The 17818-nt window shown below is 59.8% G+C and overlaps 2 protein-coding genes across 2 annotated transcripts; both read right to left on the reverse strand.

Moving 5' to 3' along the window:
* Positions 1-92: 92 nt before the first annotated feature.
* Positions 93-3260, reverse strand: KCNK7 (potassium two pore domain channel subfamily K member 7). The gene is made up of 3 exons (XM_070427524.1): positions 2683-3260; positions 915-1313; positions 93-687 (listed from the first exon to the last, which is right to left on the reverse strand). The coding sequence occupies exons 1-3, from the start codon at positions 2999-3001 to the stop codon at positions 482-484; spliced, it is 924 nt and encodes a 307-aa protein (XP_070283625.1). The 5' UTR covers positions 3002-3260; the 3' UTR covers positions 93-481.
* Positions 3261-4433: 1173 nt separating this feature from the next.
* Positions 4434-17663, reverse strand: MAP3K11 (mitogen-activated protein kinase kinase kinase 11). The gene is made up of 10 exons (XM_070427516.1): positions 16073-17663; positions 11504-11684; positions 11167-11315; positions 10901-11076; positions 10535-10778; positions 9938-10051; positions 9162-9297; positions 8978-9069; positions 5942-6346; positions 4434-5301 (listed from the first exon to the last, which is right to left on the reverse strand). The coding sequence occupies exons 1-10, from the start codon at positions 16806-16808 to the stop codon at positions 4964-4966; spliced, it is 2571 nt and encodes an 856-aa protein (XP_070283617.1). The 5' UTR covers positions 16809-17663; the 3' UTR covers positions 4434-4963.
* Positions 17664-17818: the final 155 nt, after the last annotated feature.

Genomic DNA, 17818 nt, shown 5'->3' on the forward strand with positions numbered 1-17818 from the left:
AATGGAGGCGGGACCTCCCAAGGTTGATGGGCTTTGGGTTCACTGTAGGGAACAACCATTTCCAAAGAAGAGACAAAAACAGATTTGGGGTTGTTGACCATTTTATTTTGTTTTGTTTTTTAACTCTTTTTCTAAAATATTTTTATTGATTTCAGAGAGGAAGGAGAGGGAGAGAGAGAGATAGAAATATCAGTGATGAGAGAGAATCGGCTGCCTCCTGCACACCCCATTGGGGATCGCCCCAATCTCCAATGTGGACCCACCACCCGGGCATGTGCCCTTGGCTGGAATCAAACCTGGGACCCTTCAGTCCGAAGGCTGACGCTCTATCCACCGAGCCAAACCAGCTAGGGCAACCATTTTATTTTTTGTTAACATTTTATTCTCTGAGATTCTCACATCCACGCTTCCCCTTTATCTCTAGAGAATTCCCCTCGGGCTTCTTCACCTGAAGGGAGTTAACTCCATCACCGAACACCTGTCAGCAGGCGGGGACCTGTTCTGGGGCTGCAGTTGAGGGGGGCAGGGTGCTGAGGGCCAGTTCATCCTGGCCCAGGATGCCACCTTGGTCCTCAGCAGTCAAAGGGCCACTGGACCCAAAGAACTTCACCAAGGCACGGACCTGTGGCAGCTCCGAAAATGTCTCCACTGCCAGCAGCACGGCCAGGAGCCCCAGGAGCAAGTAACCTGGGGAGAAAAGGTTCTAGGGCAGCTTTTGGGAAGCCGATGATGCTCTCTGCCCACCCCCTCGCCTGGGGACCCACCCTGGTACCTGATGCCACTCACAATTCTCTGCGGAGTTCTTCCAACTGAAATCCCCTACACCTGTGAGGCTCAGCCTCCCCCAGTGGTGTATGGGAGTTGTAGTCCAGGCTCCTCTCCTCCCACCGGTGCTCGTGGGCAGCCGAACTCACCGAGAAGTGCAATCTGGCCAAGGTGGTAAAGCACTGGATTCAGGTCACGGCCACGACCAGGCAGCAGGTCCCCCAGGCCGATGGTGCTGAGTGAGCCGAAGCAGAAGTAGATGGCCTCCAGCAGGCTGTCGTCACCCTGCAGACCCCACAGCAACAGCGCTGGCAGCAGCATGAAGATACCAGCCACGAGCAGGCCCAGCCCAAGTGCCTGCAGCAACGCGGCCCTGGCCGGGGTCAGCTGCCAGCGGACAGCTACCCAGGCAACCGGGCAGCTGAGCAGAGGCAGCAGGCAGTGGCGCAGTGTGGCCACAAGTGCTAGGGAAGCTGGCAGCCCCAGGGCCGCGTAGACCACGCAGAAGGCCTTTCCACCTGCTGAGAGCGGGGCCATGTGGCCGTAACCTGAACAGGAGAAAGACAGTGGGCAGTGAGCCCTTGTGTGCAATGCCTGCTAGGGTCCCCACTTCCCCCAGCAAGCCTGTGGAAGGCTGCCCTCTAGTGGCTGAAACTGCTGGAACCGTTGGGGCCCATGCTCTGGCTCTGCTCCTCATCAACTGGAGAGCCTTGGGCAAGTCCCTTAACCTCTCTGGACGACTCTTTTATTTTCTGGAAAAATGAAAAATTAAAAGAGACAGTCTGCCCCTCAGTCCTCTTGGGGCTGGGACAATTCTGAGAATTGCTGTCCTGCCCCAGAGGGAACCTGGCTTTCTAAGATCCTCAGCTGTGCCTTTGACAGGTACTTCTGCACCCACTGGGCAGGGCATCACCCACCCTTTCATCCCCCAAAGGTGTTTTGAGTTCTCCTGTGTGCTGGGCCTTGCGCTGGAATCTGAGTCTGCTCAGGCCCTGCCGTGCGGTGGGGGAGGCAGGCAGGAAACCTGTCAAGGCACCACAGGAAGAGCTGCAGAAGAGGCAGCATGCATGAGAAAGGGCCTTCAGTGCCAGGACAGCTTCTGGAAAGCAGGGAGAGGTGAGAGAGCGGGAGAACAGGCCCAGCTAGTCCGGAGCTTGTAAACTCCAGCGCCTCGAGGAGCCAGGCAGTGGTGGGGACCGGGAGACAAAAGGGAGTGGTGGGGACTGGGGTGCACTGAGAGCCTGTGCTCTGCCCCGAAGGCCAGGCCCTGTTCCACTCCTGCCAAATGTTGCCTTGCAGGAATCCTGGCTCAATGCAAATAGTTTTTCTGATTTTTCCAACAGAAGTTGGAAAACAGATTAATTTAAAAAAATATTTAGAGACTTTGCTGACAAAAAAAAAGACCAACCAAAAAAACCAGGGCTGTGTGTCCCATTGCTTTATTTCTTTGGCCCTTCACACATGCCGTTCCCTCTGCCAGGAATTCCTTCACCCCTCATCTCTGTGCCCTGGCTAACATCTCATCAAGACTTCTCACCTGGGAGCCTTCCCTCACGTTCCCTCCTGAGCCAGCGCTGCTCATCTGTATGCCCCAGGCTCACTCCATTCCCCCACCCAATCATCCATCCCATAATGTGTTCCCTGCCTTGCTGCGGGCCCATGGGGTCTGGGCACCTCTCCTGGGTCTCAAAGGGTGCCTTGGGGTGGGGCTGGGGAGGCCACGCCCCTCCTGGCAGCTGAAGTGGAGGCACCAGTTGGGGTGTGTTGGTGTGGAGAGACCCAGCTGTGATGTCAGGCCTCATAGAGCCTGGGCTCTGTCTGGCACTTTGGAGCTGGGGGAAGGGTTGTACCCCCAGGGACCCCAGGGGGCGCTGGAATTAGGAGGCCCCCTTCTGCCCAGCCACCTGGCAGCCTTACCCGTGGTGGTGAGGATACTGGCAGTGAAGAGCAGGGCTGAGGGCAGATCCCAGTTCCCAGCCTTGGAGACATTGCCCAGGCTGGAGATCCCATGGGCCTGGGCTGCCAGGGCGGTGCCCAGCAGCTCCTCCAGTGCCCCGGTTGGCAAGCATGCCCCGTACTCCGCCTGGAAAGTGGCCAGCTCGGCCCTGAGCTGGGCCTGGAGCCGGCGTGCTGGGGGCCCCTCCAGGGCCTGGAGCACCGCAGCCCCAAGGCCCAGAGCCAGCAGGTGAGCCATGATCAGTAGCCCATATCGAGCCCAGGGCCTCAGCCCCCCCATGGTGTGCGCCTGGGAGTCTGGGGTGTCCTGAGACCTGGCTGCTCCACCTCAGGCAACTGGGAGGGTTGGCAGGTGGGGCCGGGAGGAGGTGCTGCGTGGGTGGCTGAGCGTGAGGGAAGCCTGGGACGCAGCTGGGCGAGTGTGAATGGAGGGAGAGGAGGCAGCTCAGGCTCAGAGATGAGCTGGATCGCTGCTCCCAGGTTCTAGGCCACTATTTGCCCAATTCCCCAAAGCTGGGGTGGCGAGGACCAGGTGGAGGAAGGTGAGGCCCCGAGAGTAAATGGCTCAGAATCACACTGCAGCGTTTACTCGGGGACACGACCACTGTCACACACGCCCCATCCCCTCAGCAGCGGCTTGGATCCCGAGGACACAGCGGGAGAGGACACACACGTCCCTTCCTTTCTGGTGTTCACACAGGAAATCTATTGGCAAGGAAGCGTGAGGTTCACATTGTCATACACCCCCTGAAGGAAACCTGGGCCATGGGCGAGAGCTCTGGGGCAGAGGCTCTCGCTGTGAAGGTTCCTGTAGGAGTGACAGTTCAGCTGGGGATAGAAGAGGCTAGTCAAGGTGGGAAAGAGCTGGGGTGTGAGAGGAACGGGCTGAAAGGGTAAGGACACAGCCTTGAGGACGAGTGTGGCCCAGGAGACCTGTGGGGTATTACTGTTTGCATCCTGGATGGAAGGTGGTGGCCGGGCAGCTGAGTGGGAGAGGAATAGGGGATTGGGATGGGTCTGCTGGGGACAAGGGTGGCAAGGCGTTGAGGACACAGAGCGCTTGGGAGAGATGGTGCTGTCAGGTCTCCATTCCAAGTCCTTCCTGGTAAGCGTCCCCCCCCCCCCCCCGCCCCACCACCACCCCCGAACACTGCAGACAGTGAGCCTGGCTGCCGTGGACCATGAAGGGGAGGGGAGCCCAGACTGAGACTCGCAGAAACCTCAGAACCCCATGGTAGTGAGGAAAGCGAGTGGAGCCAGGTGCCAGGGTAGGTCACTGTGTCCAGACCCTGCGATAGAGTCAGGACAAACCTCCAAAACGCTGCCCAAGGGCTGTGTGTTCCTGAGTTCAGCGAGCTGCCCGGTTGGGAGCAGCATGGCCGAGACCCAGGGGCGGTAACACGAACTGGCCCCAGAGGCTAAGCGGGGCCCTTCCGGCAGCAGGACTAGTCAGGTGAAGTCACCGGCAGTGGTGGGGAAAGCCTGGCAAGGGTGAGGAGGTGGGCGAGGCCAGCTTGTGTGGGTGCCAGGGTGGCTGACAAGGGCCTTGAATGCCTGACTGAAGCTGGTGGACTTGATCCCAGGAGAGGGGTGTGGTGCAAGGCACCAGCCCAGGCCCAGGCCGACGGACCGTTTGCTGGGGGCAGGAAGTCACCAGCATCGTGTGATGGGTTGGATCCCTGGTTACTTCCAAGAAAGGTGACAGGCTGTGCTTGGGGAGATAGCTTGGGGAGTTTATTTGGCTTCATTGGATCCTGAGGCCGAGGCCCCAACCCTGGCCGGGGCAGCAGGAAGGCACCTAGAGAACCCTGGCCCTAGATGACCCCCAGGGCAGGGGGGTTCAGGCACTAAGCCCTGGGGCAGGGGCCGCAGTAGCAGGACTTGGTCAAAAGTGCTGGTGACAGCTGAGGCCGGCCCCTCTCCCTCGCACCTCCCCTCCTCCCTGCGCTACCCCTGGGGGCGATTCCCTGAGACAGGCTATGGTCCTCCTAACCAGCTGGGTACAGTGTCAGGCCCCAGTGGGGCAGGTAAGTCAGGGGACCCACAGGTTGCAGGTATGCGGGGGGGTGCAGGCCCCCCATCCAGTGTGAAGGCTTCCTGTGCAGTGTAGTGTTCCTGACCCCCAAAGGGGGCGGGGTCCCTGGGGGAAGCCAAGGCAGCGTCAGAGGCTGGCCCGGCTCCTGTTCCAGTGTAGGCTGTGGCTCCTCTGGGGCAGCTGGAGCGTGGGGAGCAGCTGGTCCACTCATGGCCCTGCCTCCGGCATCCACGGGGCCTGGGCACCCATGTCTTTGGTCTGCGCCCTGCAGTCCTGAGGCCCCCCCCGGAAGGGGTTGGCGGGTGGAGAGTCCCAGAAGGGGTCTGAGTCTGGGAACAAGGTCCAGGGCGCCCGGCGGGGCGCAGGCTGTGGCGAGGGCAGGGGCGAGGGCCGTGGTCCAGCTGACACGAAGCTCCACGGGTCGATGCGGCTGCGAAGGGGTGAGGGCCGAGGTCGGCTGATGAGGCCCAGGGGCGGTGAGCGTGGGGTGCCCGGGGTGCCAGGAGCAGAGCGGGATATCCCTGGCGGGGGTGAAACAGTGCTTCCTGTGACGAGCAGGAGAAGAGCACAGGGTCAGGCAGCACCTACTCTTGGGTGTCCCAGGAGGCATGCCCTGCTCTGGGCCTGTTTTCCCATCTGCACAGCGAGCTACTTGACTCCTCACTTCATGGCCCCTTGTGCTCCGGGAGCATCTGTTTATAATGTGGTGGTAGGAGCCGGGCCTCTGGAGCAGACAGGCCTGGGCTTGGATCCCAGCTCTACCGCGTGGTAGTGGGAGCCGCAAGTCCCTGGCTCTCCCTGTGCCTTCAATTTCCTCATTTAAAAATGGGTCTAACAAGAGTAGCTAGTTCACAGGGTTCCTACAATAATTGCAGTAATCTCTGTAAAGCACTGGAAACAGTGCCCGCACAAGCAGGCAACTAGCAGGCGTCTGCGATCACTGTTGTCATTGTTCCTTCTATTATTTCTCAACTAGCCTGGCGGGCCCTACTCCACTCCTGACCACCAGTGGCTGAACTTAGAATTCAGTTCCTTTCAAGCGTGCCCAGCGCCCAGGTGTGGGGACCAGCGCCCAGGTGTGGGGACCAGCGGAGAAGTGGGCCTGGCCCTACTGCCCTGCATGCCCCCACCAGCCCTTCCTCCCCTCTCCATCACCAGGCAGGAGGCCTGCACTGGGCCACTCACCGCGCCTCCCTTCCTCGCGTCTGGGACTCTTGGCCGACGGCTGACCTGCAGGGACACCCAGCTCCAGCAGCAGGGGCGCGGGGGTGGGTGGGCCTGGGGCGTCGGGGCTCAACCGAGAAATGGGGGCTTGGGGCGTCTTGGGTGAAGAGCGGATGAGCCGGGAGGGGAGTGGGGAAGGGGGATGGGTGGGAGACAGGGTGGGGGGCGTTGGCTGGGGCTCCCCACGCTCTCGGCCCTGGCCCCCAGGCGGCTGCAGGTCACGGCCGAGGCCCAGTGAGGCGAGCAGGGCAGTGCCGCGCAGCAGTGCGCGCTGGATCAGCTTGGGGGTCCCAGAGCCGCTGCTGCGTTCAGCTGGGGCTGGCCGCCGGGGCTCCTCTGGCTCTGGGCTCGGCCTTGGGGGGTTACCTGGTGGCGAGGGTGGGGCATAGGTTAGGGGATCTTCAGGTGGGGTGCTCTGGTATCCCTCATTGGCCCTGGTATGAGGTCTGAGTTAACATCTTCCCTGACCCCGCCCACCGTGCCTCCCCCCTTGCACACATCCAGGTCTTTCAAGAAGTGGGGGTGGGGGCCTGCGGTGCAGGCCAAAGCAGCAGCAGGGGCAAAGCCTGGGAGGCAGCTCCTTGCCCTGGAGCCAGAGATGGGGGAGGGAGGGGTGAGGAAAAGGTCACCAGGAGGCAGCATTGGCCAGATCCTCAAAGGCCAGCCAGGAGCACCTGCAGGGCCCCAGGGACGGGATTAGGGCCTGAGCCCTGTGCCCACATTCTTCCTGGATGGGCAGAGCCTGGTCCTTCTGCCTGCCTGTCCCCACTACAGGGGTAGCTTATCCGGGGCGGCAGGTGAACTCCAATGTACACAACATCACTGTCCCTGTCCCGAAACGAGGAAACAGGCTCAGAGAGGTTGTTGTTTGTGCCAGCCCCCAGCTGAATGACTTAGGGAATGACGTTGACCGATCTCATTCCTCAAGAGTCCCGGGATCAGAGAGGTTAAGGGCTTGTCTAAGGCTGCACAGCCAGTATGGGGCGGAGCAGGCCTCACTCTAGGCAGGAGCAACAGAGCCTTTGCTCCCCACCACTTTCCAACCTTTCTGCTCTGATTTCAGGACATCTGTGTCCTACTTGTGGGCCTAGCGGGCCTTCAAACCCCAATCTTGTCCCGTCCTCCTTGGCTCTAGAACCTGCCATGGCTCTCCATTGCCATGAGAAGAAAGTCCATGCTCCTTGGCTGGGCTTTCAAAGCCCTCCCCAGCCTCCCCCTCCACCGTCCCTGTCTCTTTGGGCCAAACGTAGAGTGGGCCTGCCTGGAGTGGAGCCCTGGGCGGGGTATCGAGAGAAAGAACTAAAACTGGGAGAAAATGAGCTTCTACTTTGAACCAGAACTTGTTTCTTTGTTGTTGTTTTTTGGGGAGTGGGGGTCCCTGTTCTCAGCCACAGCCCTGACCTAGTCTCTCTGTCTCTGAAGACAGGTCTCTGCATAAAAACTCCCCACCATTTTCAGGCTCTTCCTTCACTGGCGCCTGCTTATTTTTTCCAGCTTTGCTCACTCATTCATTCGACAAACTTCTACCGACAAACTTCCATTGTCAGGGCTGCACTGGGCTTCACAGACCCAGGAGGTGCAGGCCTAGTGCTCTCCTGTCACTGCCTGGCTCTCAACTCTGCTCTGAGTCCAGCCGGACTTCCTTTTGCTCAGGTCTGGTGAGCCCCACGTCTGCGCACACACATTCCCTCTGCCCAGCACACCGTCCCCACCCATCGAGACCCAGCTCAGATGTTGCCTCCTCTGGGAAGCTAGTATTGTGATTTGTAATAAGAAATATATACTTGGTCTTCCTCTCATTCCAGGCACAGAGCTCCTAAAACCCCGGGAATTTTCTAAGTGATAGAGTGACAAAGGTAAAGGAGCACCTTTTAAAATTCAGAACAAGCCCTGTTGACCACACCTGAGCTCATATTAACGGGGTGACTTTGGGAAAGCCCTTAGGGATAGGGGTCTGGTCGCCAGAGGAACCAGCCACATCCTTAGAGCTGGAACTTTCCAGGGAGGGGAGGGGCTGGAGATTGAGTTCAATCACCAATGAGTTCATCAATCCATCATATCCACTTAATGAAGCCTCTATAAAAACCCTGGCTGAGGGGCTTGGAGAACTTCCTGAACACATCCGGATGCTGGGCAAGTGGTGCATATGGAGAGGGTGTTGGCGCCCACGCCCCTACGCATCTTTCATCTGGTTGTTCTTGATCTGTATCCTTTATAATAAACTGGTAATCTAGTAAGTAACGTTTTCCCGAATTCTGTGAGATGCTCTAGCAAATGATCAAACCTGAGGAGGGCTTGTGGGGATCTCCAATTTATAGCCAGTAGGTCAGAAACACAGGTGACAACCTGGACTGGCATCTGAAGTGGGAGCAGTCTTGAGGGACTGAGCCCTTAACCCGTGGGGTCCAGGTAACTAACTCCAGGCAAATAGTGTCGGAAATGAACTGAATTGGAGCAGAAAGAAGTTCTCGCAGGGGGCTGGGAGGTTAAGGTCCTGTACTCTTGTGGGCGACTGGAGTGCGGCTTGCGCTAGGGCAGTGGTCGGCAAACCAACTTCTGCGCATGGGCCACGAAGTTTCAATTGCACTGTACATGCGTGCCCGTACATGGTATTTTGTGGAAGAGCCACACTCAAGGGGCCAAAGAGCCGCATGTGGCTCGAGAGCCGCAGTTTGCCGACCACTGGGCTAGGGTAACCCAGTGCTCAGCCAGTAGCTGGGCGGGGGCAGGTGATGTCCTTTCAGGTAACCATTCCATCTTCCTTCCCTCCCTAGAGCCTGCTGAGGGCATAGTGACTGCCTTGGGGCCAGGAAAGAGCCCTCTTCAGACTCTGGGCTCCCTGAGGTTGGGCTTCACCCAGCTCAGTTGTGGGCCTACAGTTCAGAACTGGATTCTAGGGCTGGCTTTGCTGTGCCTGCTGGCTTCTGGTCGTCTCCCCGCAGGACCCGCAGAAAGAGTGCAGCAAAAAGCCTTCTGGGGGCCAACAAGGCCACTCACCATTGAGTGTTGGGGGTGTGGACGGAGATCCTAAGGGGGATGAGTCATCTGAATCCAGGTACCAGGTGGCTTCGTCCATGCGGGACCTTCTCCTGGTTACAGGAGGGGAAAGGAGTTGTGCTTTGTGAGTCCAGGACTGTTGGGAGGCAGAGAATATTGGAGCTGGGGGCACTCAGGCACTCACCTCCCGTTCTGGGCTTCCCCAGGCTTGGGGGAACTGGGACCCCAGGCCCAGCATGCTCGGCGTTCTCCATTGCTTGAGTCCTCCTGGCGTCGGGGGGACTGGCGGCCCCATGCCTGGCCTGGTTCTGCAGGCTCCACTGTGGAGGGAAAACCAGTGGAGTCTGAGCTGAGGTCAAGAGCTCTGATCCTTGTGCTCTGCCATCACGAGAATCAGGCTCCAATCCATCCCTGGGTGGGCTTTGGGCCACAGAGAACTTAACAGAATTGGGGCTTCGTAGGTGGGTTTGGGTCCTGGGGTAGGGAGCAGCGGGGGGAGGGAGGGAGGCAGGCACTCTCATCTAGTCCTTCAGCAGGAATTTGCTGTTTAGTAGTTAATTTACTGTTTAGTAGTTAATTTGCTGTTTAGTAGTTAGTACAGACACGGCAGAAATCCACCTGGCTTTGAATTCTGCACTGTTATTAGCTGTGTAATGTTAGGCAAGTTACTTTTTTCACTTTCCTCATTTATAAAACTTAATAAGGACAGCTCCCTCACAGAGTTATTGTGAGGAATTAAGTCGATATCACCAAGACATTTAGAAAAACGAGGACTCATATAAAATTAGAAAATACTAGTATCCTACAACTGTTTGACGTTTTTCAAGTTAGTAAAATAAATGCTGCTTGGGGAACGCGAAGGTACCAGTCTAGACTGAGAGGGAAGGGAGACTGGGGCCGAGGAGGTTTGACAGAAAGGTAAGAGGTGGGGCAAGGACCGAGGGAGGTGAGGCTTCTTACACTGGATGGCCCGAAACCGGGGAAAGGTGGGCGAGTCCCCCGCTCCGACCTCGAACACGTTTCTCCTCCGGTCCAGGCCGGGCGAGGCCTGCACAGTGATTCGGTGTTTGAAGTCTGGGTTTGGGAAGGAAGCAGGGCCAGTTCGTGGTGAAGGAGAGCCAAGATCCCAACCTGCAGGGGCCCTGGGCCGGCCCGTGGGCAGCGCGGGGACCGGGCCTGGCACGATGGGGATGTGGCTGGGGCCAACTTACTGCCCTCCCGGGCCCCGGGCTCTCGGTAAGGAAAGCGGACCGCCCGCCGGGACCCCAGCATCCGGAGGAGAGCGCCGGAGCCCGATATTCCCAGAGGCACCCCGCCCCGCCCCCCGGCCTTCCCAGAACTTCCAGGGTCCCCGCCCCTTCCCCGTTGCAGCCACTCTCAGGCCGACATGCAAATGTTCCCTCCAGAACCCGCCCACAAACACGCCGAGTCCCAACCCCGACCAGCATTCAGCTCGCGGGCCCACCCACTAACTCCCCGAATCAATCAGCGCGAACGCCTGGCCCCGCCCCGGCCCGCGCAGCCAATGGCGGGCGGCGCGCCGGGCCCGCCCCTTACCGAGTGGCATACTGATGCGCTCGCCGCCGTCGCGCGCGCGGAGCTTGCTGCGCTTGAAGGTGCCGCGGCGGCGGCGCACGTGCGGGCGCTCGCGGTCCACCTGCTGCAACAGCAGCGTCAGCTCGCGCTCGAACACCTCCAGCTCCCACTGAGCCAGCAGGTGTTCGCGCCGCCGCAGCTGCTCGGCCTGGGAGCGCTGCTCACGCGCCGCGCGGGTCAGCTCCTCCTCGCGGCTCAGTAGTTCCTGTGCCCGGGACAGTGGAGACGGTGGGGTCAGCCCCGTAGTGCCCTGGCGCCCGCCCCAACTCTCTGCCCGAAGGAGACCCGAGTGTCTCCTTCCAACCCCGGGACCCTGACTCCTCCCACCTTTTCCTTGGCCCGCAGCTCATCGAAAAGGCCTTGGATCTCACGCTTCCAGCCTTCCTGCATGGAATGGAAGGAGTCCCGCGGCATTTCCCGCAGGACCTGGGCCTCCAGCGCCTCCAACTGCTGCAGGATGGAGGCGAAGTCGGGCCTGCGGTGGGGGTCCTGCGCCCAACAATCTGGGGACACAGGATGGAGAGAGGACAGAGTAAGGAGAGGTCTGTGGGCGGAGGAGCTCTGTTCCTCACCCTCCCGCACCATCCCCTTACCGGCCATGAGCTGCGCGAAGGGCTCGGGGCAGGTGGATGGGATGGGCAGTGTGAGCTTGTTAACAGCCACTCCATAGGCCACAGCAAGGCAGTCGATGCCACGGTAGGGCACCTCTCCGGTCAGCAATTCCCACAACAGCACCCCAAAGCTGTGGGAGAGAGAAGGGTGTGTCCTATCCTCTACTCATTGCCATTTCACCCCAAAGCAACCAGGAACTAAATGGCTTGGGCCCCTCCCCCTGAGCTCCACCTGTCTGCCCAGCCCTAGATTTTGGCAGCCACATCTACCCTGTGCAGCCCCACAGCTGGCCCCGTCCAGCCTCCCTCCAGGCCGCACCTCCAGACATCGCTGCCCTTGGAGAAGGTGGAAGCCTTGATGACCTCGGGCGCCATCCAGGCATAGGTGCCGGCGGCACTCATTTGTGTGGTTTTGTGCCACTCGCGGGCCAGGCCGAAGTCAGTGATCTTCAGGGTCTTGTGCTCCATGTCGTCGCCCTCAATGGGCTGCAGCAGCAGAACTGGGGAAGAGAGAGGCAGGACTGTGGTTGCTGCAGGCTCAGGTGGGAGGGACAAGGGAGGAGCGGAGAGCTAACTGTCCTCTGACAGACATGTAGCTGGGTGCTGGGGGCATGGAGGTGATCTTGCCCAGGAAGGAGAGCTTGCTGCTGGGGCTGGGATGGAATCAGACAAAAATAACAATGCTGGGAAAGGTTTCCAGAGGGGCTTCTATAAGCCAGGCATTTAAACACTCAGTTCTAGCGGTCACACACAAAAATGTTGTGAGGCAGTCATCCTTATCCCCATTTTACAGATGAAGAAACTGAGCAAGGACATGACTTGGCTAAGGTCATAAACAAATTAAACAGAGATTCCAACCTAGTCTGTGAGGTTCCAAAGCCAGGCCTATAACTCTCTCCTAATGCTGCATTGAATGGAAACTAGCAATGTAGCAGCCTCTTAGCCTTGATGGCCTTAATTTCAAGAGAAACCCGTGTCTGGCCATTTTGCTAAAGCAGGAGTGTGGATCAGAACCTCCCTTGGGGTGGGGAGCAGGAGGCAGCCCTTTGGTGAGAAAGGAAGCCCAACAGGCACCACAGACCCCTGGTGCCCATATCGCAGGGTGGCCAGTGCAGCCACTCCCACGGGAGCGAGACTCCAAAAGATAACTACTAACGCAGCTGGATGTGGAGGGAAAGGGAGCGGTCTGAGAAGATGATGGTTCTTGCCCAGAAAGGAGGAGCTTGGGATAAATGTAGGAGTGGATGGTTAGACTTGGCAGGGGCTCATGGCTTTGACCCAAATGGGGCCACCGTATCTGCACAGAGAGAAGCAGCAACTTGCAAACCTCTCATCAGGAAAAACATGGCTCCAATGAGAGGAGTTTGAGAGGACAAAGTAACAGAATCATCCAGGGTCTGAAAGGGCCTCTCTCCCTCTCTGGTTGTAGAAAACTGCACTGCAGAGAAGTGACATTCAGAAACTACATTTCTGAATACGTGTCATTCCAGAGCACACCTCAGCTGTCCTGCCCAGGTGACAGCATCATACTGGGGGCAGCACAGGGCACTGGGGGTGGAGTACCAGCGTGTCACTCGGTCAGGGGCGGGCCCCAGCACTAACACAGCCCAGTGAGTCAGAGAAGACTTCTCAGAAGAGGTGGCAGAACCAGGGTACTCACTTTTCCAGGCCTAAAGCCACAACTGATCCTGCTTCTGGCCAAGCTCTCTGGGCCTTGTGGGGGCATCTGGCACTGCTCCCCAACCCTTCCCCGAGGTCCTTGACTCCTGGGGCCTCTGACTGCTTGTGTTTCCTTCAGGGCCTCCCCTGCCCTCAGTCCTTTCCATGCAGGTGCTCCTCAGAGCCCGGCCTCTCCTACACCTCTGCCCACTGCTCCCAGACTGTTCTGGCTTTCCCAGGTGCCAGCCACCCCTTGGCATCTCCCATATTTGCACCTCTAGGCCAGAAGTCAATTCAGCTGCCCATCAGCTGCCCTACCTGATGTCCACCGGCCTTCAACAACCACCGGCTTCATCCCACCAGGCCCAGCAAATCTTCTTGCCATTTCTCCTAATTCAGAGGATGGTCCTACAACCTCCCCTCTCCTCTGAGCCCGACTGGGGCTGAGTCCTGAACAGTTAATAAAGCCGAGGTGATAACAAAAGCCACCTCAGAGGGTTGGCATGAGATCCCAGTTTTTAAAGCCTCAGCACAGGGTCTGACACCCGGCATGAGCATGCTGGATGCCAGTTGTGCTACAGACTCTGCCACTCGCTAACATCTCTCTGCAGACTCTCTCTTCTCCATCCTCCATCACAACTTACTCTGGCTTGGCTGCTGGAGGCTCAGAACTGGACCTTTTAGGAAACCCTGCAGGAGCTCATTCCCAAGAACTGCAACAGGCTGGGAGCGGGTGGCTGGAGTGGGACCAGCCAAAGGGGTCTGTGTGCCGGGGTTGGGCAGGGACTCCTGTCTCCTCTGGTGCCGGGACCCACCCATCCTCTCGCAGACCAACCCTGGCTGCTTCCTGGCTGTGTCTCTAGCCACATGTGAGACCTCACAGACGAGCGAAGCACTTGCTGTACCAGTATCTCAGGCCGGGAGGCCAGCCGCTCCTTTTCAGCCAGCTAATCTGAGACCCAGATAACTCACCCAGTCTCGGGACTTCTTTGTACGGGCGGCCTTTCTGCCACCTCCCGCCCCCAGCTGGACCTGACAACTTCAGCGTCTCGTCCTCTCCCCTGCATCTCCTGTTCGTCTCCAAGTGCTTTGAATTTGTCCCAACCCAAGTTGCTCTTCTGGTGTCTGATGTAGACCTTGGGAGTGGGGTGGTCAGGGGCCATCCGGAAGAGAGAGAGCTGGAGAGCCCCCTCTCAGTGTCCCCTGAGGGCTCCCGGCCCCAGCCCCCTCCCAGGCTGGCCTCTGTGGGGCTCGGGAGTGGCCTAGGCCGCTCACACCTCTTCCGCTTTCCCTCCCATGGTATCTACTTCTCCTTTCTGGGGGCCTGGTGCAGGTCTCCAACTGGGGGGGTCCTTCGGGGGAGAACTGGGGGAGGTCAGCCCCAGGCCGGGCTGGCTGGTCAGTCCTGTGACTCGTGGGCCTGGAGAATTCCCCCTCCACTCCTCGCCAGGCTTCCTCACAAGGCCCCCATTGTCCGGGAAAATCACGCCATTGTTTCCTGCCTGCGCCCCCCCAGTCCAGGGACTCCCCCGCCCCAATCCCGCAGACAGTACCTCAGGCCTAGGACTGGGGTCTGCAAGGTGGGAGGCCAAGCTAGGGAGGCTGAGGGCACCCCGCCTGCCCTTAACCACCACCCAGACTCTGGGAGAGAAGCAGGGGGACTGGAGGGGAGTGAGGGTGCAATCCCTGGCTCCTTCCTCTCCCACAAGCCCCCCACCCCCAGCTCTTTCCTCCCCTGTAGGCAGCTGGACTGGGGAGGGAGCAGAGGCTGGAGCAGGGGCAGGAAGCTGGCTCAGGGGCAGCAGGAAACGCAGGAAGCGGTGGGGAGGGTGGGGAGCAGGGGCCAGGGCTATTGTTCCATTTTTTCTGGAAAGAAAACTGGAGGAAAAACAGAAGATGGAGTCCCCTCCCCCTGGGGCCTTCGGGGAATCCCCCTCAGGCTGGGCAGGGAGTGGGGGGTCCTAGATGGCTAGAACCCAGAAGTGAGGCTGAGAGGTGGAAACTGCCCCCTGCTACAGATGACAGGAGGGGGTGGGTGGCTGGCAGACATCCCTGCCCCCCTTTGGCCCTGGCCAGGACTTGGATATCACCGGGTCCTGGCGTTCTCCCTCCAGGTCCCTTGTCCATGGTCAGCCCAGCCCAGGAGGCTCAAAATATACATCTCCCCCCTGCAAGAGCCGCCCATACCTCTCCAGCAATCCCACTGGCCCCTCCTGCGCTTCCTTTCGCTCTGTAGCCTACACCCGGGGCTCCTCAGGCCCAGCCTGTGTCCCCCCCACTACTGTGCTGGGTACTGCCTCCTGGCCTTTGCTCTTGTCAGGCCCTGCCGGACATCCAACTGGGTGCCTCCCTGAACGCTGGCTGCTTTTGGCCTGTGTGAAGCTTGTCGGCTGGAGGAAGCGCTCTGAACTTGTCCCTCCTTGTTTTGGGTCCCTGCTGAGCAGTGTGCAATCCCAAATGGCTGAGGATGGAGGCCTCGTCCCACCACACCCACCCCAAGGGCTGATTCCAGGCGAGGCCCCGTTGGTGAGCCAATCCCCAAATATCCACTCATGACTGAGGACCTACTGTGTGCTGGCATCAGACACCAGGGCTTGCCAAGACTGTTAAGCTATTTTCCCCGCCCCGTTACTCCCTTTTTACAGAGTCTGAAATTGAGGCTCTGAGTTGAAATAACCACCTAGAGGTCATGCAGCTAGGGGCAGGGGGAGGGGGAGGGGAAGGGGGAGGGGGATGGCCAGAATTCCAGCCCACGACCACCAGGCTTTCCCCTCGGAGATCTCTGTTCGGGAGTACCTGCCCATCACAAGAGGAGGGGAGAGGAGAGAGCCAACAGCACAGGTGTGAATTTTAGGGGACAGGAAGGTGAGTGCCAGCATCCAGTGTTCTGCTACCTTGAGGTGGCCATCCTTAGGCAGGATCCTGGGGACCCACCTGAGCGATCCCAATTTTTTAGCTTCTGTAAGCTGGGGCCAAGAACTTCTGCGGCTGGGGCATGAAAGACGCTGGTGCCTGGTACTCCTGCTTTGGGGGCAGTGGGCATCCCAGTCAACTGGGACTCCCCTTGGGCAAGAGATACTGCCTCTAGTACCACAGAGGCCATACTGGGAGAGGGCTGGGAGCCAGTACCTCTCAGAGGCCAGGTAGCTCCAGGCAGGTTCAGCTGAGAGTTGGCAGTATGTGTGTGCTTGGGCCATGCCACCCTCCAAGCCTGCTCCCCCAAACTCACTGTTGTTGGACTTGAGGTCTCGGTGGATGACGGGCACCAGGGCCTCACAATGCAGGTAGTGCATCCCACGGGCAATCTGCACAGCCCAGTTGACCAGCACGTGGGGGGGTACACGCCGCCCAGCCAAGGCACGGCTGAGGGGACCACCAGCTGCGTACTCCATCACCAGGCACAGGTTGGGCTCCTCCAGGCACACCGCCTTGAGGGCAATGATGTTGGGGTGTGCCAGCATGGCGAAAAGCCGGGCCTCCTGGCGCACGCTCTCAGCCGTCACACTGATGTCCTCGTCGGGGTCCTGTCGAGCTGCCTTCACAGCCACCAGCTCACCTCGCCAGCTCCCACGGTAGACCTTGCCGAAGCCACCAATGCCGATCACCTCCTCTAGTCGCAGCTCCTGGAAGTTGGCCACCTCGCAGGGGGGCGGGCCGCCCCGAGACACATAGTTGGACGGAAAGATGCCTACCTGGCCGCCTACCTGGCCCGCCCACCAGCCCTCGTCGCCGGAGATAGCTGCATCCCGGGACAGCACCTCCACACGGTCACCCTTCCGCAGGGCCAGCTCGTCCTGCCCATTGGGCTCGTAGTCAAACAAGGCTGTCCACACAGGGTTGGCATAAGCCGCTGCTTTCGGGGACCCCTCTGGCCAGCTTCCGCCGCTGCCACCGCCGCCCCCACTGCCACCGCCGTTCCATGAACCCAGCGGGCTCTTGAGGAAGAGGTTCTTCAAGGGCTCCATGGCCGGGAGCGGGCGTTGGGGCGGGTGGGGGACCGTCCCTGGGTGCCCCGGGTCTCCACCCCTGCTGGCTGCGGAGGCCCTAGTCCCGGAACCCGGGCATGCGGGCCCTGGCCCTCAGCCCCAGACCCACGCCTCTCTGGGGAGCCAGGAGTGTCGCCTCCTGGCCCGCCGCATCTCGGGCTTTCGGAGGAGGGCCAGCCAGGCCAGTGTGGTCAGGCTCGGGGGGTGGGACCCCGGGGTCTCTGGCGTCTCACCATGGCCAGCTCAGAAGGGCCTGGCGTCCCTCCGCAGTCCCGGGAGCCTGGCTCCAGCACCCGCCAAGTGTAAGGTGGAGCCGGCCAGGGGCAGCGCCCGGGCTCCGGTTGGGTCTTTTCGCGCAGGGGTGGCTGGAGCGTCCCTAGTTGGGCCGAGCTGCCCCTTCCTGGCCCAGCTCCCTCGGCCCGATGGCTCCAACCCCCGTTCCCTTCTTCCTCCTCCCTTTGTACTTTGGCCCCGGGGGCGGGAGGCAGAGGTGGAGGGTGGAGTTTCACTTTTTTCCGCTCTTCTCCCTCCTGCAGGAAACAGCATCAGATGACGCGAGCGGGTAGCACCGCTCCCGAACCGGAGGCTGCGGGAGACCAAGCAGGCGAGTTCCCGGTCGCGGTGCAGAAGACAGAAGGAGAGCAGGGCAGCCCCGGCCCCCACCGAGGTTGTCTCTGATCGGATGGGCCACCCCCGCCCCCTGCATCGGCGTCAGTTAAGATCCTGGCTTGGAAGTGGCGTAAACCCGAGTCTGGTCTCGGCTCCCAAGTTGTGATCCTCCTCTCCGCGCCTCATTCTCACATCTGAAATGGGGACCAGCTTTGCAGAGCTGGTGGGGCGGGGGTGGGGGAGATTGGAGGAGGACAGAACTGGCTGCACCTCAAATTCTTGCAGCGGGTTGTCTAAGGCGCTCCTTTTCCCCTCACCAGCGAAGCATTCGCTTCTTCATGCCTCTTCCCAAGTAGGCAGAAACCCGAGACCTGTCCTGA

This window comes from Myotis yumanensis, unplaced genomic scaffold, assembly GCF_028538775.1.
Source record: "Myotis yumanensis isolate MYYU_CA2020_CCGP unplaced genomic scaffold, mMyoYum1.0.hap1 SCAF_10, whole genome shotgun sequence".
Taxonomy (NCBI): Eukaryota; Metazoa; Chordata; class Mammalia; order Chiroptera; family Vespertilionidae; genus Myotis; species Myotis yumanensis.

Bases quoted from the DNA above. Each gene is read 5' to 3' on its own strand.
- KCNK7 (XM_070427524.1), bottom strand. From the start codon at position 3,001: ATGGGGGGGCTGAGGCCCTGGGCTCGATATGGGCTACTGATCATGGCT. The intron at 1,314-2,682 runs GTAAGGCTGCCA...TCTCCTGTTCAG, and splicing joins CAGTATCCTCACCACCACGG to GTTACGGCCACATGGCCCCG. The intron at 688-914 runs GTGAGTTCGGCT...TTTTCTCCCCAG, and splicing joins TGGCCAGATTGCACTTCTCG to GTTACTTGCTCCTGGGGCTC.
- MAP3K11 (XM_070427516.1), bottom strand. From the start codon at position 16,808: ATGGAGCCCTTGAAGAACCTCTTCCTCAAGAGCCCGCTGGGTTCATGG. The intron at 11,077-11,166 runs GTAAGGGGATGG...CTGTGTCCCCAG, and splicing joins CTTCGCGCAGCTCATGGCCG to ATTGTTGGGCGCAGGACCCC. The intron at 9,070-9,161 runs GTGAGTGCCTGA...TCCTGTAACCAG, and splicing joins GGGGAAGCCCAGAACGGGAG to GAGAAGGTCCCGCATGGACG.